At 45.3% G+C, this 18,643-nt stretch overlaps 8 protein-coding genes across 8 annotated transcripts in view; 2 read left to right on the top strand and 6 right to left on the bottom strand.

Annotated features, from left to right (window-relative positions):
- The window catches only part of PHALS_09828 (uncharacterized protein), a gene marked incomplete at both ends in the record, with an annotated part of 1,255 nt that extends 460 nt beyond the window's left edge, over nucleotides 1-795 (bottom strand). The window contains 2 exons of the mRNA XM_024725152.1: nucleotides 26-692; nucleotides 773-795. Of these exons, the coding sequence (XP_024575957.1) occupies nucleotides 26-692; nucleotides 773-795 (690 nt within the window). The remainder of the gene's footprint in view (nucleotides 1-25; nucleotides 693-772) is intronic.
- Nucleotides 796-980: 185 nt separating this feature from the next.
- On the bottom strand, nucleotides 981-2,380 carry PHALS_09827 (chloride channel family; the record flags this gene model as incomplete). The annotated part of the gene is made up of 3 exons (XM_024725151.1): nucleotides 981-1,761; nucleotides 1,829-1,856; nucleotides 1,918-2,380. The coding sequence occupies 3 exons, from the start codon at nucleotides 2,378-2,380 to the stop codon at nucleotides 981-983; spliced, it is 1,272 nt and encodes a 423-aa protein (XP_024575956.1).
- Nucleotides 2,381-2,484: 104 nt separating this feature from the next.
- Nucleotides 2,485-3,774, bottom strand: PHALS_09826 (probable tubulin polyglutamylase ttll1; the record flags this gene model as incomplete). Its single annotated transcript, XM_024725150.1, has 1 exon — nucleotides 2,485-3,774. The coding sequence occupies one exon, from the start codon at nucleotides 3,772-3,774 to the stop codon at nucleotides 2,485-2,487; it is 1,290 nt and encodes a 429-aa protein (XP_024575955.1).
- Nucleotides 3,775-3,931: 157 nt separating this feature from the next.
- On the bottom strand, nucleotides 3,932-4,945 carry PHALS_09825 (myblike dnabinding protein; the record flags this gene model as incomplete). The annotated part of the gene is made up of 1 exon (XM_024725149.1): nucleotides 3,932-4,945. The coding sequence occupies one exon, from the start codon at nucleotides 4,943-4,945 to the stop codon at nucleotides 3,932-3,934; it is 1,014 nt and encodes a 337-aa protein (XP_024575954.1).
- A 114-nt stretch (nucleotides 4,946-5,059) lies between these two features.
- PHALS_09824 (Uncharacterized conserved protein) lies at nucleotides 5,060-7,169 on the top strand (the record flags this gene model as incomplete). The annotated part of the gene is made up of 3 exons (XM_024725147.1): nucleotides 5,060-5,109; nucleotides 5,186-5,381; nucleotides 5,460-7,169. 3 exons carry the CDS (start codon nucleotides 5,060-5,062, stop codon nucleotides 7,167-7,169), a joined length of 1,956 nt encoding a protein of 651 aa, XP_024575953.1.
- Nucleotides 7,170-7,204: 35 nt separating this feature from the next.
- On the bottom strand, nucleotides 7,205-8,819 carry PHALS_09823 (Predicted tubulin-tyrosine ligase; the record flags this gene model as incomplete). Its single annotated transcript, XM_024725146.1, has 6 exons — nucleotides 7,205-7,275; nucleotides 7,335-7,482; nucleotides 7,548-7,653; nucleotides 7,717-8,338; nucleotides 8,423-8,618; nucleotides 8,673-8,819. The coding sequence occupies 6 exons, from the start codon at nucleotides 8,817-8,819 to the stop codon at nucleotides 7,205-7,207; spliced, it is 1,290 nt and encodes a 429-aa protein (XP_024575952.1).
- Nucleotides 8,820-9,581: 762 nt separating this feature from the next.
- PHALS_09822 (uncharacterized protein) lies at nucleotides 9,582-9,801 on the bottom strand (the record flags this gene model as incomplete). Its single annotated transcript, XM_024725145.1, has 2 exons — nucleotides 9,582-9,662; nucleotides 9,730-9,801. The coding sequence occupies 2 exons, from the start codon at nucleotides 9,799-9,801 to the stop codon at nucleotides 9,582-9,584; spliced, it is 153 nt and encodes a 50-aa protein (XP_024575951.1).
- Nucleotides 9,802-12,200: 2,399 nt separating this feature from the next.
- PHALS_09821 (uncharacterized protein) lies at nucleotides 12,201-12,399 on the top strand (the record flags this gene model as incomplete). The annotated part of the gene is made up of 2 exons (XM_024725144.1): nucleotides 12,201-12,277; nucleotides 12,327-12,399. 2 exons carry the CDS (start codon nucleotides 12,201-12,203, stop codon nucleotides 12,397-12,399), a joined length of 150 nt encoding a protein of 49 aa, XP_024575950.1.
- Between the last annotated feature and the right edge of the window lie 6,244 nt (nucleotides 12,400-18,643).

The raw sequence follows: 18,643 nt of genomic DNA, 5'->3' as shown, positions 1-18,643 counted from the left end.
AAGGAGCCATCGGAACCTGATTTACCGGACTCGGTGATATGAGTGTACGTTGAGGCTTTGTATAATCGTTTGCTGAAAAGTAGGTCGGATACGATGGCGACTCCTCTACGCTGCTGTCCGATCCTGAGTCTGAAAAGCCGTTTGGGTCATAGTGCGGACGGTACATAGGCGACGATGGTGCAGTTAGTCTTCGAGTACCTGTTGGTTGCGGCTGTGGTATATAATCTCGGTCGTAAGATCCCATAACGTAGGTATGCAGTAATGACAAAAAATTATCCTGATCCTCCTTTTGCTTACGCTGAGACGCACTCACAGGCGTGCGCTTACCAATCAGTGTGAAAGCATATAGTTGTTGAAAGAAAAGACCATTGGATGAATCAATTTTATCAGATGACAGCAATCCACCCGCATACGAGCGCAACCACGGAAACATTGCACTATTGCATGAAGTGTCCGGTGTCTGAAGCAGCGTGCGAGCATCGACAACGTCCATAGAAGATATACTGCTGCCAATTGAGTCTTCTAAATTGATTACACGACGGGTTGTACGGTTATACAATACCTCCAGCTCCTCCTCCTGTGATGTCTGTTTCTGACTAGAGCGTTGAATGTTCTTAGCCTGCATCAGTAGCCACTTGGCTGGCTGCCGCGGATCGCACGAAATGTCGTACGTCTGCGTTCGTACAAAGAGTCTGCAAGTATAGAAAGAAAAAATTAGTTATCTCCATGAAATAGTCATCGTGTTTGTTGAAATGCCTGATTGTACACATACCTGACGGTCAAGCTGTTATCCATGGTGGTGTTAGATGCTTAACTAGGGAATGAGGACACACAGTATGTAAAGAAAATCCATTAGTATGATTTTAAAAAGAGCATATAAACACTCATAAAATATGATCACATTAAAATAATAATTCGGAATAAGTTAGCAATACTGTTTCTCATTTATTAAGTACGTGACATTTTCTATTGTCTTGTATTCAACTATATCCATTCTCTTCGACATTTGGTGCACGTGATTTTGGTGTGCGCTTCCGTTCTTCTCCATTTACTTTGAGAGCTTTAAGTTCAGGCTTTCGCAGCGGCTCCGAGCACATGCAACAAAAGTTAGCACTCTCTTGATGATATTTTTGGAAACACCGCACACACTCAAGAACTTTTGTGCATTTGGGACAATCAAATACTTCCGAAGTAGATGGTGCCGATGGTGGTGCGCTAAGAAGTGTGGGGCTAGCAATGATACCATAGCCAACGAACATAACAAGTGTAGCAAGAATGCGTCCTACGATGGTTTGCGGGGATATATCACCGTACCCCACAGTCGTGATAGTCACAACTGTCCAGTACAGACTCACAGGTATATTCCCAAATTGTCGGTCTCCTTCAATGAGATACATCGCGCATCCAATGACAAGGATGACAGTAAATAAAGCGACAAGAAAGACAGCAATATTTCGACGATTCGTATCGATATTTTCAGTCAGTGCAGCGCTGGCATCCACGAAGCGAGCCAATCGCATGAGTCGAAATACTCTCATGACACGGAAGATGCGTAACACTGCCAAGTGAAGAAGCGGACGAGCTTCAGGGAAGATGTAGGCAAAATACGAGGGGACCAGAGCGCATATGTCCACAAATCCTAGCAGACTGAAGATGAATTTACCCGGTTTCCGTAGACAGGCTATTCGAAGTCCGTACTCAATCGTGAAAAGAAAGGTGAATCCGAATTCAATGACTAACAGGTAGCCGCCAATTCGATCGCTACTCAAATCAAAGTGCGGTTAAGAATTTTCAAAAAACTATCATTTGACATACAGAGTGCACATACCGAATCTCTGTGACGCTATCTAGCACGGCTGCATCCAGAAAAGAGTGTCAGACAAAGTGGTAATATTAAATTGTGATCTTTATACATACCAACCGAAACACTGATTGTCACAAGACCAATCAAAATGAAGGCCACTCGTTGACCCAAAGGTGTACTTGTTCGGAAAAGAACCATGTAAACGCCCATCCAATTCTCTTTCGCTCCTCCTTTAACATCACGATCCACTATAATACCATTTACTCGAAACTCAACAGGTTCCGAGTCTTGCTCCTCAATTCTCTTCTTTTTCTTGCGTGGACTTTTTCCGGATTTCGACTTTCTACGAGATGGCAATTCTCCAATTGGCATTACTTGTTGAGTTTTTCCTGGATCTCTTCGTTCTTGTGAATCAACACTTTCTTCAGAAGCAGCAACATCTACTCGAACGTTCAGATCTTCCGTCTCGCCGGGTACACCCTCCACAACTATGCTAGAAACGTCATCGGTATCAACTAGACCTTTTTTTTCTTCCTTTCGACGTAATTTCCTCTCTAATTTTCTTTCTGATGCCATGCTGATAGTTAGTTGACTACTCGAGTCGGCGACGGTTGAATTCGTTTCTAGCAAAGTTTAGATTACGTTCTAAATTAAAACACTGCTTTTGATTCTACGTATCTTTACCTCCATTGAACACTTGATGCCTTTTTAGCGCTTTTGCGAAGTGTATCGGCACGCAATCGATCCGCTTGATGCTGAATCGTCTCGTTCACGAGCCATGTGAAGCCGTTAGTTAGACTCAAAGTAGGTGAAGAAAGTCCGGCTCGGCGTTGCGCCGATTCGGCATCTTTCGCTACAGCCAATTCGAGTACGTCTCGAAGTAGTCTACTTTTCATATTGCAATCTTCTCGTGTTGTGGTAGTAAGTGACGGAGATGCATTCACTTCAACCAGCCACGGTTTTAAGGTTTCGTCCACTATGATGTCATAGCCATAACATTCAAAGCAGTGTGGATCATTTATAATCACGTGCTGTACTGCTTTTAAAGTATGTACCATAATACTGTGGATATTTTGAAGAAGCTTTTCTCCTGAGCCTCGGCCACGTGTAGCTTCCACATAGAGACACAGATTCTTCAATTTCCACTTCCCACCATGATTATGGTTGTAATCTTCATTATTTTTTTGCACAGCAACATTTGTAAGATGCATGAATTGATTGTCCTTATCATCTGGAGCAGCAGAGTATTTAACGTTGCAAAAGCGAGCGAATCCTTCTTGATATACAAACGCTTGCATAGGTCGATACGATAGCACGAGCACATACATACGAAGGTCAAATTTTTTGCCACCAATCAGCAATGGATTCTCAATGTAGCGAGAAACGACATATCCCTCTTTGACCGGCGTACTGGTCCGTGGCTGATTTGCCCACTTTTTCGTCTGTGACAACTTGTTGATGATGAAAATCCCTCTACCTTGCGCCTGAGAGCACGGTTTCATGATCCACATAGCATTCGGATGGCGTCGAAACGCTTCAACAAATAGCGAATAATCTGCGGGCAATGTGTATGTTGTGGGGAGAAAATCGAGTGTCTCGGTAAGATTCACCGTTAATTTGCTATTGTCGGTAGCAGCAGCAGCGAACATCTCTTTTTTGTAGCGTTTGATATTCTTGACCATTAAGTCTTTGCGAGTGAGTTCGTAGTGATTTGGAAAGTGATTGACGTACTGATTATCCATCAAGCGCACTCCAGTCTCGGGGCTGAACATGTTTTTGATCGTGGATTTGCTAGCCCAATAAATGTTCCAGTCGTCGCCTTCAGTCTTGGTCCAGCCACGACGCTCAAAACTCCACACGACGACATTCTTTTCCGAATCGATTCGCCAACGAAACTTGCTTGATCGATTCGAGGTGGCTGTAGACGCTGTCTTTTCAGTAATCGATGGCACGGCAGCTCTTGTCGTCATTTTTATTTTCTAAAAGCTTTGGACGGATCGAACGCGTCCGACCGTTCATAAACAATGAATTTCAAGTAAATGATTCGGTGAAGATAGGTGACCACTGAAGGAGAACTTATTATTTAGCAATATGAACAAACGTAAAGAACAACTTGTCGGTCAAAACTCAAACTTCTTTCACAGTTAGCTCAGCCTCCGAAGATACGGATGAGCATGACGTTATACCAGATTTGTCATCCGTGAGCGCATCTCCAGAGGTCTCAGACATCATATCGGATGATCGACTTCTACTGCTTGTCGCACTGCGAAGCAGGCGTCCACGGCGTCGCATGGTAGAGTAGTATCGATTTTTAATCGCATTGTCTGTCCGCCCAGGTAACAAACGCGCGATTTCTGCCCATCGGTTGCCAATACGGTCGCGTGTTGAAAATATCAATTCGTCCTCTTCTTCTGTCCAAGCTTCTTTGTTGACTGCTGGACTCAGGTGGTTCACCCATCGCTCTCGACACTGTTTGCCACAACGTCCAGGTAGTAGCCGTGCAATAGCCGTCCAGTCGTTTGCTCCCATTCTCTGAATCGCGTACTCAAGCGCTTCATCTTCTTCTGGATTCCACTGACGCTTACTCAACTTAGAATTTGAAGCTGACGTTTTTATTCGCTTGCATTGCGGCGACATGTCGCTTTCAATCACCGCTGCATCGTGTGCAGGTGATACAAGCGCTTCCTCACTCAATCCAAATTCATGTCCTTGAGTCTGGCGCTTTTTACTAAACGCTTTGTGCTCCATAAAAGCTGGTCTCATGCCGATTTTTGCTGCAAATCGCGGTGACACACCACGAAAAGCCATTTCGACACCAGTTGCCATCGGCGAGAGCTGCATTTGCATATGCATCGACGGAATTTGCATCTGCAGATCGACAATATTCATCAGACGAAGTAAATCCTGCTGCAACGATAGTACACTTCTTTTCATAAACTCGCGTTCGACCTCGCGCTCTTGTTCACGGTCTAGAAGCTGTTGTGTTAGTAGCTCTTGGGCTGCTAAACGATCTCTGAGGTGCTGCACTTCATTCTTCTCTTTGCTTTGACATTCTGTAGTAGACTTCAGCTTGATGTCTTGCACGTTAGATGCTGTATCCTTGTATTGATTGCAATCGTGGGGCTCATTCTCAGGCTCCATCGCCAGCACTCAACTCTAGTTCTGGTACGAAGCGTCGCCGTAAGATATTTATTAGATTAAACACTTATGTCATGATTGCTTGATTAAAAGATTATAAAGGTTTATCATACTGTCATGTCAGAAGCTGATGCATTCATCTTCGCAGTGCTGCAGCAAAACGGCTGGTACGTCCACGTTAATCATGTTGGGAGATTATTCACATATTAATGCGTTTAACGTTATCTTCCGTTGAATCTTTAGGTTGGAAGGGGACTCGACATGGACGGTAAAAGAGCTCTCGTCCGATAAGCTAATTGTTATCGTGCTCGAGTTTCTGGCGCGATTGCAGGATACACATGACGATTTGACGCTAAACCTGCCATGTGTGGAGGCCAAAGCACCGGTGGGTGTAGCAGCGCGGCATCGTATTGGTTCACAGCTTGCTAATATTCTCAAGGTACATGATGATCCTGTTGAGTTTAAACGTGAAAACGTTTCTTATGATCCACAAAAATGTTGTTGCTGTGTCATACAGGAGCTTGGATATGCTGGAGATTGCGGATACAATCATTTCTTGTATCCAACCGAGAAAGAGACACGAAATATTTTGTCGTGGCTTGTGGGGAAGCTACCTAGGTCAAAATTGGAGGAAAGTGAAGATGAAGCAAGTCAATCAAGAGCTATGGACACTAGCATGAACGTCACTGATACGAAGCTGGATAGAAAGCAACTAGCCAGCATTTTTTCTTGTTGGAAGCAAGAAAAGACGCTTCACATGCTTCCGAATCCAAATTTTAAAGAACTGCGAGGCTTTCAACGGCTGCCATTAAAGACTTTTCCACTGGAGTTACCCTGGAATGGACTAAATCAATCGACGTGTTATATCTTCAAAAATTTTCCGAAGGATTGTGTCAAAGCGACATCGCTTTTGGAGGCATTAGCTGTTGCGAAGCGTAATTCTGCTACACTTCTTGATGAGGAAGAGTTCGAAGAAGGAATCGACTTGAAAGCTGTAGATGATCAACGTATACACGAGCAATTTCGTGGAAATGTCACGGATGCACAATTTCAAGAAAGAGAGGTAGAAGACGATGACTTTGCAGCTATTTTGCCTTACCCGTTGTTAATGAAGACACTTCCGGACATTCCATTGGCCTTTGAAAATTTGCCTCCAGCAGGCACTGGGGAATCAACTGAAGATAGCACTTCAAAAGAATTGGCTAATTTAACCGGCATTGAAGCAAGTCCAATCGGTGGGAAAGATGTCGTCCAAATCGACATTTGTGCTGAAGGAGACGAGGAAATGATCGAGCAGCTGCAAAAACAAGTAGAGGAAAGTGAGCACCGTATTGCTGCGATGCGTAAGGAACTTGATCGTGAGCGTGGTGAACTTCACGAAGTTGAGCAGCATATGCAGAAGACGCAAGCTAGTATCCAAGAAATGCGACAGCAATTGGAAAGGCAGAAACAACTTTTAGCTCTGCTTCCTGAGGCTGAAGCAAACATTGCCAAGCTTAAGCACCTTTGCCGGGAGAGTACTGCCAAGAAAGCTGAGATAGCGCAGCAGATGGAGATTGCACGAGAACCTCTTCTTAAGGAGCTTACAGCATTGAATTATCAAAGATCGAGTTTTAAAGCTCGGCGCCGACAGCTTATTCGTGAGATAAAGGCAATGAAAGCAGAGATGCTAGAAATATCTGGAAACATTAATTCCAAGATGGAGAGTCTTCGGGCGCTTGAGAAACATCAAGAGCGACGCCTTATCAAACCTAAAGAAAATGCAAGTACCATGACTCGGAGCATGTATACTTCACGCATCATGGATATCATCAAGCAAGTGCATAAGCAAAAGCAAGACATCGCCAAGATTTTAAACGATATAAATGGTATCCAAAGACAGCTTAATACAGCGGCGGAAAAACTCAAGCGAACTGAAGCAGAGGCTGAAGAAAAACTGTATATTGCTTCTAGTAGGAGCAAAACCACCGGCAGTTCAAAGGCCGATGCATACATCGAATCGTACCGCAAGTTTGCTCACGTACGTGAAATATTCGAAGAGCTTCTTCTGGTGATCGATGATGCCGGAAAAAAAGAGAATGCAGCTCGCGATTTACAAAATTGGATCACACAATTGGAAGCACGTGACAGCAGCAGCCATTTGGACAAAGTATTGGCTGATTTGCAGAGTGTGCGTCACGAAAATGACATCCTTCAGAACAAGTTACGTGCTAGCAACAACAAATAATGAGGCATTCGGTAATATGAGCGAAAAAGAATTGCTTAAGAACGTCTAAGTGGAAATGGCAGCCATCCATTTTCAGACGATCGCGATGATTCTGTGTCTAATATCACTGTAACAAAGGTATCCTTAGTCTAAGCAATTCATGCCAGAATGATGATGAATGCGTACCGCTTAAGGCGTCTGCTGTGGCTTTCGGTACCAGCTCAGCAGTGATCTTGGTGCTGTGACTCATGTCTGGACTCACATTCACCTCAAGTAGCCACACGTGATTATTTTCGTCCACGAGGAAGTCATACCCAAGCCACTCAAAGCCTTGCTACAACAATGCAGGAATAAATACTATTTCTATCGTCCAATGAATTTGAAGGTGCTAATGCCTACCCCGACAACCTCAAGCCTAGGCAGCACAGCATCAAGTGTAAGTTGTACGATGCTCTGCATCTGAGGAACAATTGTTTCACTCCAAACATCATTTCCGTGCTGTTGTCTACACTCATGACAAAGTAAGCCCAAATTGCTCTAACTATCCAGCGAATCGAATCACGTTCACCTCAACATATCTTGAAATTGCTCTGATGACCACATAGGCTCAAAAGCATTCACGTCCTCATCTTGATTACTTCTTGAGTCATCCTCTACGTCCCTTGCAAAATGTTGCTGCACCGAGTAATTGCTTAGATGCACAAATTGATCGTGTAAGTGCGCCAAGTTAAACTTTCGAGAGCAAAATCGCAAATAACTTTTAAAAAACCAAAACACGATCGGATCTGGCTTGAGTGCGGTAATTAACACCCACTGGCGAATATCAAACTTGCGGCCATTTTGAAGCAGCAACGGCCGTTCAATGTACTTTTGAACCATCCACTTGGTCTGTATCATTGATCTATCTTTTATCTCATCTGAGTTAACGGCACAATTCTTGTCGGGAAAGAGGAGTTTTTCCATATCCTCAGAGGTATTGCACAGCACGATACCTCGTCCTTGTGATAAATTTGACGGTTTACAAATCCACACATTACTGTCATCACGACAGACCGTAAGAAACTGAGGATCTCTTTGTTCGAGCTGTGTTAAAATCTCTTGAATTTCGCATCTTCTGTCTTGATTGAATGACAACTTCTTCAATTGTAAGCCCAACGTCGGACTCGCAGCAAAATTATCTCGTGCTACTACTAAATCACGAAGGGCATCATTCATTCTCCAACACTGAAAGAAATTTTCAGTAGCAATGACAGCTTGAGTCAATTTCATCGCACCTTGAAACTTCTGCTCATCAATCGCCATACTCTCGATAAAACTCTGTTGAAGAATCTTCACAGCTTCAACGTAGCGAAACCAGAATTTTAATCGTAGAATATCCTCCGAAATACTCATATCAAAAGTTCGTGGAAACCAGTGATCTACTTGTATCTGCGCTCTTTGATTGTACAACAGTTGAGCTAGTTGATTCTTCTGTGACAAGAGCACAGATTGGTGCAAATGGTTGACAATTTGTTGAGACGTTACCTGTTTCCACGCGATCTTGGCATAATTTGTCCATTTGAGATCAAATTTGGGACAGCTTACGAAAGGGAGTCGCCGCCATCCACGCGCCTCCAGCTCGGCTACGACGTCTGGAAACTTGTCGTCTACCGCGTATAGCTGCGCTGGCATCGCATATATTGGCCAATTAAAGTTTAATATAGCGACATAGAGGCAATAGTAGGGATCATAGTTGTTAAACACGTGAGTTACAAGAACAGTTTTTATAATCTAACCTTTGATCGTATCAATATTACAGGAACATTAAAAGTGACCGGAAACCAATAAAACATCACGCAACGTAGCATTCCCAGCAAAGCACTAGTGAATACCCATATGTAGGGACTTCTGATATTGAGGGCTTACGATGAGAGAGTAAGTTGTCTGCGTTCACGACATTTTTGCAGAGCAACAGAATAATCTCATCGTATACTTGTCCACTAATTTGCACATCGAATGCTCCCAAGTCAACATTGCTGCATTTCAGCTTCGTAAGGAAGCTAAACGCAAATTATTGCTGTCGATTGAATGAATTCATTGGAAATCTATCATTCGATGATGATGACGAGAGAGGGGGGACTAGAATTTAGTGCATGAGCATGCGGTGGAATAGCTTTTCAGTTCGCTATACAGCGATACCGTGAAGCGTACCCTGCAACGACAGTTGCTTCGTATTGTATTCAACCCAGTTTACCAAATGCGTGATGATTAAGAACACAAGATTACAATACTTGTTTCACTCTCCTTTACATCGATGCGGACCGCATTGGCATTCACACATATTGAATCTAATTACGATATTTTGGAATATTGATCACTTGACAAGCAGCTCCAAGCTCTGCAATTAACCATGCATGCTCATTTACGTGTACTTAAGTAGACACTAATTCCTGTTTACCGAATAAAAGGCTCAACAGCTCCAAAAAGCTCAATAGTTGGGCCCGACGCGCCTAAAGAAATTCCCAGTGAAGATGCCTGAAAGCCCTTCGATTAGAATACTTTCTGAGGCTTGACCGAGCACCAGGAATACTTAGTTTAGCACTTCCCTAAGGTGGGGACACCCACTGTGCTCAGTCTTCACTGCATGAGTCCCAGACTCTGTGCCCTGCCCCATTGGACATCCCGCCATACGAGACACAATGTTTTCCAAAATACAATCAGTCATTTGAGTGTGATGAACTCAGTTTCAGACCAAGCAACGTCTCTATCAGCCCGTTTAGCTAAGCTACCTTCTGCTCCAAAGCAGCGACGTGGTATGGTCCGCTCGAGCTTTCTCTAACTTAGCATTGTGGTGGAATCCGGGATCTTTTTTATCAAAGCCTCCGACGCACACCAAGTATCTCGAGACGTACCGCACAACCGAGAATAGCTCACGAGAGTCAGGTCGACACTCTCGATGAGTAAGGGGCGACCATTTTTTTTTTAATTAAACGTTCAATGGATTGGCGGGCGCACCATTCTAGTTCTTGATCGAGTGATGATGTTCACTGTCTGATTAAAATAATGGGAGCTTGCTGGCAAGATTGCCCCAGAATCATAACGTGCGACGTGGTGCACCCAGGGCCTTTGTTTCTCTTACAAAGGAGACAGGATTGGTCGCCCATCGCAGCGCACATTTTAATAATGAGTGTAAGGCGACTGTCCTTGCAAAGAAACCCTGGTCGGTAGCTGTTACAACTGTCACATGAAACAAGCGAGGCTGCAGACAGCGGAGCGTGAGGTGATAGTCGGTCAATTTGATGCCCGCGTCGTGCTGATAGCTTTGCAAAGTATATAAGATGAAGACGCTCTAAGTGGACGTTTGCTTTGCTATAATAGACTTAATAAGCCTTTTCGACGAGTGAGGCGGCGTGATTCCTCACCAAGTGATCGAACTGAGGCATTTACTCAGTAGCGCTTCTACCAGCTTCTAGGCCAACGCGCACAGGCGCAGCGAAGCACAGTGAGCGAAATGACTCCTTAATCACCTTCATGACACACTATTTAGGCACAAAATCGCGATGACTTGAGGTCTTGCAGTAAGGCAAGCTGGGCTACTTGAGCCAGGTGCAGCTCGATAAGCTTTAGTAAGCTCAAATATAACACTGGGTGTGTTCACATTTTGGTTGGATATATCGAGTATATCATCGCTCGAGCCGTGAGTTGTGCGATGCAATGCGGTCGCGATTCAGCGTATAAACCGCAGATAAATACGCAAGCATTGCTTAAAGAGCTTTTTGCCTCACAGCAAATTCGATATGTTCCGCCTGCTTTTATTTGTATTTGCTTTCTACCACAGCGTCGCGCTCTGCGTAAGATGCTCAATAAAATCATCAATCTTGCAACGAAGTATGCACGGGCTGACATTAGCAGGTATATTTGATCGAAGCCCCCCCCGCTGAAAACGTAGTCATTTCGCGGTCCCAAAGACAACGGCGACTGCACAAACCATTTATGCAAAGTGGAAAACGCCAGTAGAAGCATGTATGGTGTTACTCAACGCAACTTGGTGAGTAGGAGCAATTGGCTATAGCACCGCAGTATTTTCGTGCAGGTATGTTCAGATTCTCCCGAGGATATCACCCAAAACTCAATGCATACGTTCTTTTGACCATCGATTTCCGAATGGTCAGCAGTTGATATCTCCAATTTGGCGTCGAGAGCCTTAACTTAAGATTTGCAAAATATTCAGTGCGAAATTTCACTTGATACAATGGCTTCCACCGAATCCATTAGCTTGGTCTTATCCTCACCGATTTCATTACCGCAGACAGCAGCAAGATGAATCATTTTGCTCAAACAATCCACCCATACCAGTTTTGTCAGAAGCTACTTCCGGAAGTCCGAGAACAAGCCCATAAGGATGGACTGCATTTACCGAAACCGGCAGGCAAATAAAAAGTGCCGCCACATGCATTAAGGATTAAAAGTTCACGCGTGCGCACCTATGTGATTACCCACTTAATATGCTGGACAGTGCTTTCCAAAAATATTTCGTTTATCTTCGCGGTAGCCCTTAAAGGGCAATCATGTGCCTCAATCAGAAAATTGTACTTACGATCCTCATCATGAGGCAGTGTCTCACGTTGTGGTGACACATACGGGTCAGTAATATAAACCAGGAAGCCGTGGGATGAAGCATAGCGGTGCATGCGTACAACGCACAATTTGAGTCATCAAGCTGTTTTCTTTCTTGAGATTTTTGAACGGAACGTCACATATTGCCGCTGGGTTGTACGTTGTCGTCAAAGCTTTTATTACGATGCACGGCGAAAGCGCGCACGCCGGTGCATCAAGATGAACTGACTTTAACCTTACCACAAAGAGTTTCTCGGCAATGATGAATAATCGTGTTGTCGTTCTCAGCAAGGGATGTGATGACGATGCCTCTGTGTGCACCAATGTATGATCAATACAATCACCAATCAGGTGTTCTCTCAGCGTGACGAGAGCACACTCATTTGCAAATCGCTTTTTGCCAAATACATGGATATTCTGCTCAGCAGCTATTGGCGGGCTAGTCTAAAAGTGATCATGCTCATTGGTATCGCTTGGAACAATGTGCAGCCTACTTCAACTGCTAGAAGGTCACATTCGACGTGTTATGGCCGGTCTGGATCAGAAAACCGAAATCAAGGCACATATGATGATATTTGACAGCCCTGAAGATCGTATCGTTTGCCTCAATTTGGCACCGTTGATTTCCTTTCCGCAAAGATCGTCGAGGGTGTGAGTCAACAAAGTTTGTAATGTACTTGCGCAAGTATTTACAAAGCCAGTTCGGACGCACTGACAAAATTGAAATGGTCTTTATCTTTGTAGAAGTAACTGTAAATCCTGGTATTCGATGAGACAATCAAATAAAAATCTAGCCGACGCCAACGACACACTTGTCTATAATGACGAGTAGCTTTTTCAAATGCATACACTTGCAATCATTTAATTTGGGTTTTACATCTGAATTCCCATACTCGTTACGACGATTGACAGATATATCTTTTGGAATAAGGTTCTCCATAACCACAAAGTTTACAGAACAATTGTGTCTTGAGTCAACTGAACGAAACTGGTATATCAAAAAGTCATGGTGGTATAATCGACCACTGTAAGAATACCCCGCTCGGATTAGTCACCGCACTGAGAGGGATCTTTCATATGAGGTCACTCCCATCACACATGTTGCATGAATCACATAATTATATATCTTGCATAGTTGTGTATTCTGCTTTATTGCGATTGCAGCAATTTATGTTCTAATTGAATCAAGACGAAATAAGTCAAAGCTTAGCAAATTTTGCTGCGGATTTTCGGGGTTTTCATCGCAGAACATACCTATACCGGCAGTGGCAACATTGTCGGTACGAACGGAACGTCCCGTGAGAACAAGACAAAAAGTTTTCTTGCGAACAAAGAAAAAAAAGTTGCGTTTTTCGACAGCGGAAATGGACATCGCTACCACAAAAACCCAACTTCGTGATGACCGCAGTCATGTGGCCTTCGCCATGTCGCATTTTGATGGCCGTGCGAAAGATTGGGCAATGACATGGGAAATTAAGCGTCCCAGCTACTTTGCCCATGAAATCGTGTTCCTTCCACCGAATGTGGCATTTCGACAAAGTTCGAAATTTCTGTTGTGCGCCAAAAGAACATTACATTGTACGACTATCTGTAGAAGTTCCGCCATTAATTCCAATATGGCAAGCAACCCACTACCAGAGGCAGCGATGATCACTGTGTTCATGGAAAGTCTCCAAGACGGACTTTTTTCATCAGAGTCCGACGACTCTGGAAGATACAATCATGATTGCATAGGGTGAGGAATCAAATATGTGGTCAATCGATCAATCCGATGGATTCCCAGTAGTAGCAGCCACTCTTGGAAATCCAAAACCAAAAATTATTAGGGTGGGGCTGTCCGTAGGCAGCAAATCATCTGTTATAAATGTCAATAATTTGGTCACATCCGCCGTCACTGTCCTCTTGGGAAATGTACCTCTCAATACGGTTCACGTCGTAGTGGTTTCGAGCCGCGTGGTATCACATCACGAGGCGTTCGGGGAACGCCGGTACCCAGTAGACACAGGGCGATCTACTGGGGCAAGTATAAACTCTTGTGAGTATGGTGGTAGAGTCACTCACGGGAGTTCAGCTCTTGAAGAGTTGCTGAACTTCGTTAGCGATTGTTCTCCTCGTAGTCACAGCGATCATTAAAGGGTTACGGTAGTTCGTTTGGACTATCTATTGAATTTGGAGCATTGCGTTACTCGGCGCGGAAGCAAAGGTTGCTGATAGTGGCTATGTACTTCTGGATGCACTAGAATGAAGCAATGATTGTATCTCAGTAAAGTTGGCCAATGGTTCAGTAATTACTGCGAAGAAAAATATGCTTGATCCGTAATTGAAGTCTGAAGACTTCAACTCGAAAGAAGTATTCACAGTTTTCGAGATGTACGAAAGGTTTGACCTAATTTTAGGTATACCACAGCTTTAAAAGCGTGAGCCATGAATTGATTGGCGATCGAAAATGATCGAGAGTTGCTTTCTTAGCGTAGGTGAAATCTTTGGTAGTATTGAACCCACATTAACCATGCACCAAAAAAATCGTTCAAGCACTCGGCATTCGTTTGCTGCTGGTAATGATCCAAACTTCACTAGCATATGTCAAACAATTGATAATCCTCAGATAAGGAAGGATACGGAGTCGAGCAAGATTGTCCCGGTCACTCCATATAGCACTTTCATCGAAGCCGAAGACTCGGCTAGATTGTCCATCCGTCACGTTTTTTGTAGTCACGGGTTACCAGATACCATCGTCTTTGATCGCGGTACAGCAACGGCAACAGTACGTGCCAACCGAGTGGTCGGTGAAGTGTTGAGAAGCTTTGGTGCGAGAAACTCGCAAATGGAGTTCGTTGATACCATTGACAAGTTTGCTATGAACAATTTGATTCTTCCACCAACTGAATTTAAGCTGTTCTTTCTGAATGGCTTACGAACCCGCATTACCGCTTTGTGCGATGGGTAGTGTCTCTAATGTAAGTGGGGAGGAGCTCGGTAAATCGTGGCATCTCGAAATTATACATCCAATGATGCAAATGTGAAGCGCAAGTACAAGGACGCTCTAAAATCTTGCATCTTGAGCCGTGTAAACGTGGTCATACGTATGCGAGATGCAATCGCGAATGCACAAAACGTATAGAAGGAATACGCAGATAGACGACCTCGTTGTCAAGGAAATTATTGTTGTTGATTATCTACTACTTAGTACCTAGAACATATCAGACGATGCGGCCTCAAGCTTAGGAAGCTCGGAACTATTACCTCACCTCCTCGGTTCGTTCTGACTAGTATCATGACATAGAAATACTTATACTATTGACCTGCCAAACTAATTAAGGTCTTATCCAAAGTTCTACGTAGAAAACCGCAAGACCTATCATCGCGACGATGCGACTTCCAAACTTGACGTGACGCAGGCTTGTACGAAAATTGCTTCAGAGCACGATGGTCAAAAGTCACACCCCTCAGCGTCGCCGCCTCATCATCATCTTTAGAGTTACGAGGATCATCGTGAGCGTTGGGACCAATTGAACGATCGTTAGACTCGGAGCGTCCAGAATAAGCAAACGGCTGCTGATTGTGTCAGCAATTACCTCAGGAAGCATAACCACCCGAGTCAGAGCTTGGTCGCTTGGCAAGAGGCTCCACATCATCAGCGACAGCCGCCACAGCAGGAATAAGATCCTGCCCCAATCGTCGATTCCGATTTTCAATGGCATCCCCAGGCAAGTTTCCATAACGTCATGCGAGATTGCGAACGTCGCAGACGATTCGCCGAGTATCCTTCACGCGTTGTCGCGCCCTCGACTCGCGATCGATTACCACGATTATCTGCCGATTCATTACGAAGAGTTTTTTTTCATCTTCGTTGTAAATCAGACAAAGATTGTGGGACCGCCACAGAAGAAGCAGAGGGGGCGCCTTCTTTAAACGTCTTCCCCTCTAAGAGCTCCGTACTCTTGAACACGTAACTTGTATGCAAGCGGGGCTTGCTGGGCGTAAATACGACCGTGAAGGGCATTGACAAGCTTTGGAAGATCCTTATCAACTCGGGGCGTCGGACAATGATGATCGAAGCTTCACGATACAAGGAAGTCAGCTGTATGCTGAGGCGCTGGAAGTGCGGGATGGGACATTGTCACTTTTCGCTTAGCGACGGGGACATGTGTCTACGTGCCGAGGGTCCCTGTGGACCTTGGTGACAATTTTTTTGACTTCGATAGCGTGGAACGCGGCTTAATCTTGACTTGGATATAAGGTATGGCCTTATCCTTGGTATGGTATGGTTGGAACACCATGAGCAATGGATCGATTGGAGGTCGACGACCTTGGGCGCTACGCGCACGTCTCCTGGTGAAATTTTAATGAGTCATGAACCCACCTCTCTGCTAGAGGCAGAAACGTTAGGCGCGGGCACTAAACCGGAACGGTCAATGCGCTGGAGATCGAAGTATTCGATTTGGCGAACAACGAAGGTGTATCGGACAGGAGTCCCGAGCATGGCTCACGGGCTGAACGTGGAGTGGCACGTACCCCTCTGAGCATTGCTCAAGTTTTAGAGCAGTCGCTGCATGCCACGAGTAGAGGCATCGAGGGCGAAGCCCCATTGATGTACGCGGAGTGGCACGTAATCCACTGTGCACTGCTCACATTTCAAAGCAGTTGCCGCATGACAAGAGTGGCATGGTTGGACGAGGTCCGAGGCATCTTGGGCAAGGCCCTTCAGATGCGCGTGGAGAGGCCTGGACGAAGACTGCGGAACTAGCAGTTTTTCGTCGGTTGTTGTTAATAGCATCAAGGCTCCGGTAAAGCAGGAAGTGGGGCTAATACTGGACGACGTTGAGTGTGTGTTCCTACTGGTCTCGTCGAGACATACAACCTCCGTGAGGAAGCGACAGCGACACCGTTTGTTACCTGCAAGACGCCGGGCGTCGACCCTGACCCAGGATATGTCTACTGTAGACGATAACGCACAGCTATACACCCTCGTCAACGGTGTGACGGGAGAGGAAGACGGCGACGACACCCTCGAGGTATTCCTGCGGTGAATGCTTTTCTTGGGCTGGACAATATGTCCTTCGAAGAGTTCGGCAGTCATTTGAAGACAGGCGACTTAACTGTAGTGGTCATTATACGACCAGAAGAAGAGATCAACTTGTCGTCACTTCTGAATGAAGCTGTCCTGAAGGACATCAAGAGGATGTTGTACGCACGAAGTGGATCTTCGATTCTGAAGACATCCTCGGATCCGTACTATCCTTTGGTAAAGGAACTTCAAGAGGTCGACTTCAAAGACCCGCCATCAGTCCTAACTTTACACCGAGGTGTGCGTCATGCCATCGGCCTGGTTCGATAGCCAAATAATGCGTAACACACCAATATCCCCTGTCCAAGCATCAATGACGCCTTCTTTCGCGCGAAGCACGACGCAGGAACGGCCCGCGAGAGTAAGTCTTTCCATTCGACACCCACACTTTGTGCCCGGAAGCCGAACGGCAAGTGGCGTATTGTTCACGCTTCACGCTGCCATAATTCCGGCACAGACGCCGATACCTAAGAAAGATGTTCTCTAGATCAAAATGGTTGGATGTACAAGTACAGTGCACTCGACTTGGTCGATGGGTATTACCAATCGCTCATGAGAGCAAGTGATATTCCGCTGAAAGGGGCGAGTTTTTCGGGCGATATGCTGTGGGAGAGGCTGGTGATGCCCCATGGGCCGTCAAATGCACCAGCAACATGTATTCGTCTTGTGACGCACTTGTTTAGGCGTATGAATAGACATACTTCGACGAATTTTTCGTCCACAGTCGTGCAAAGCACGGGAGGACAGATGAGGAGAGCCACATCGTTCATATAAGACTGAAATTTGAGCGCATGCGCATGAACAAGCTGTATGCTAATACAGACAAGTGCATATTCGGCGCCGAAGCAATCCCCTTTTAGGATGCTTCACTGGGAAGCGTAGCCCTCGAGCGGATCCCGCTAAGGTCAAGTTCATTGTGTACTGGCTGGTGCCGAACAACCAAAAGGTTTTACGCAAATGTATCGGACTTGATTAAGTACAGCGAGAATTCTGCGAAAATGGCACTGGCATTGTCGAATCTTCTTAAGAAGGATGCGGAATGGTGTTGGGACGCCAAACATCAGGAGGCTTTTGACGGGGTCAAAGTCAGCCTCCTTCATGCACCGATGCTGGCGTTGCCAGACCCCGATCGTCCTTTTAGTGTTGTCTGTGACGCTTTGGACTTTGCCATCGGCTGTGCATTGCTGCAGACAGACGCCGAGGGGCGAATTCGGGTGATCGCTTTCAAATCTCGCCTGCTCAAGGCTGCGGAAAAGAAGTACCTAGTTCAAGACAAGGATTTACTTGCGATGAAGTATGCACTTGTCACGTTCAGGGTACACCTGCTCGGCTACAAGCCGTTTGTGATCTACACAGATCAAGCGTTACTACACACTGCGACTCAGTCGCCTCACCCCTCGCGGAGGATGGCCAGGTGGCTCTCCTTTCTCACAAAAATATCCTCTTTGTGAAGTATAAGCCAGGAGAGCAGAATGCTTTGGCTGATGCGTTGTCACGTTAAGGGTACACCTGCTCGGCTATAGGTCGTTTGTGATCTACACAGATCATGCGTCACTACACACTGCGACTCAGTCGCCTCACCTCTCGCGGAGGATGGCCAGGAGGCTCTCCTTCCTCACAAAAATATCCTCTTTGTGAAGCATAAGCCAGGAGAGCAGAATGCTTTGGCTGATGCGTTGTCACGCTGACCAGATTATGAGCTTGCGCATGTCACGACGGTGACGTCATCTGTGACGGATTTCATCCGCGCCGCATACGCAGGTGATGATATGTGCGTAGCGCTACTACGGGCTTTCGGTAGAAAGGAGCTTGGAGCTCAGACAAGAAGTTG

This window comes from Plasmopara halstedii (genome assembly GCF_900000015.1).
Source record: "Plasmopara halstedii genome assembly, contig: Scaffold_430, whole genome shotgun sequence".
NCBI lineage: Eukaryota > Oomycota > Peronosporomycetes > Peronosporales > Peronosporaceae > Plasmopara > Plasmopara halstedii.
The sequence above is the reverse complement of the archived record's forward strand: the minus strand, read 5'-3'. Positions and strand labels throughout refer to the sequence as shown.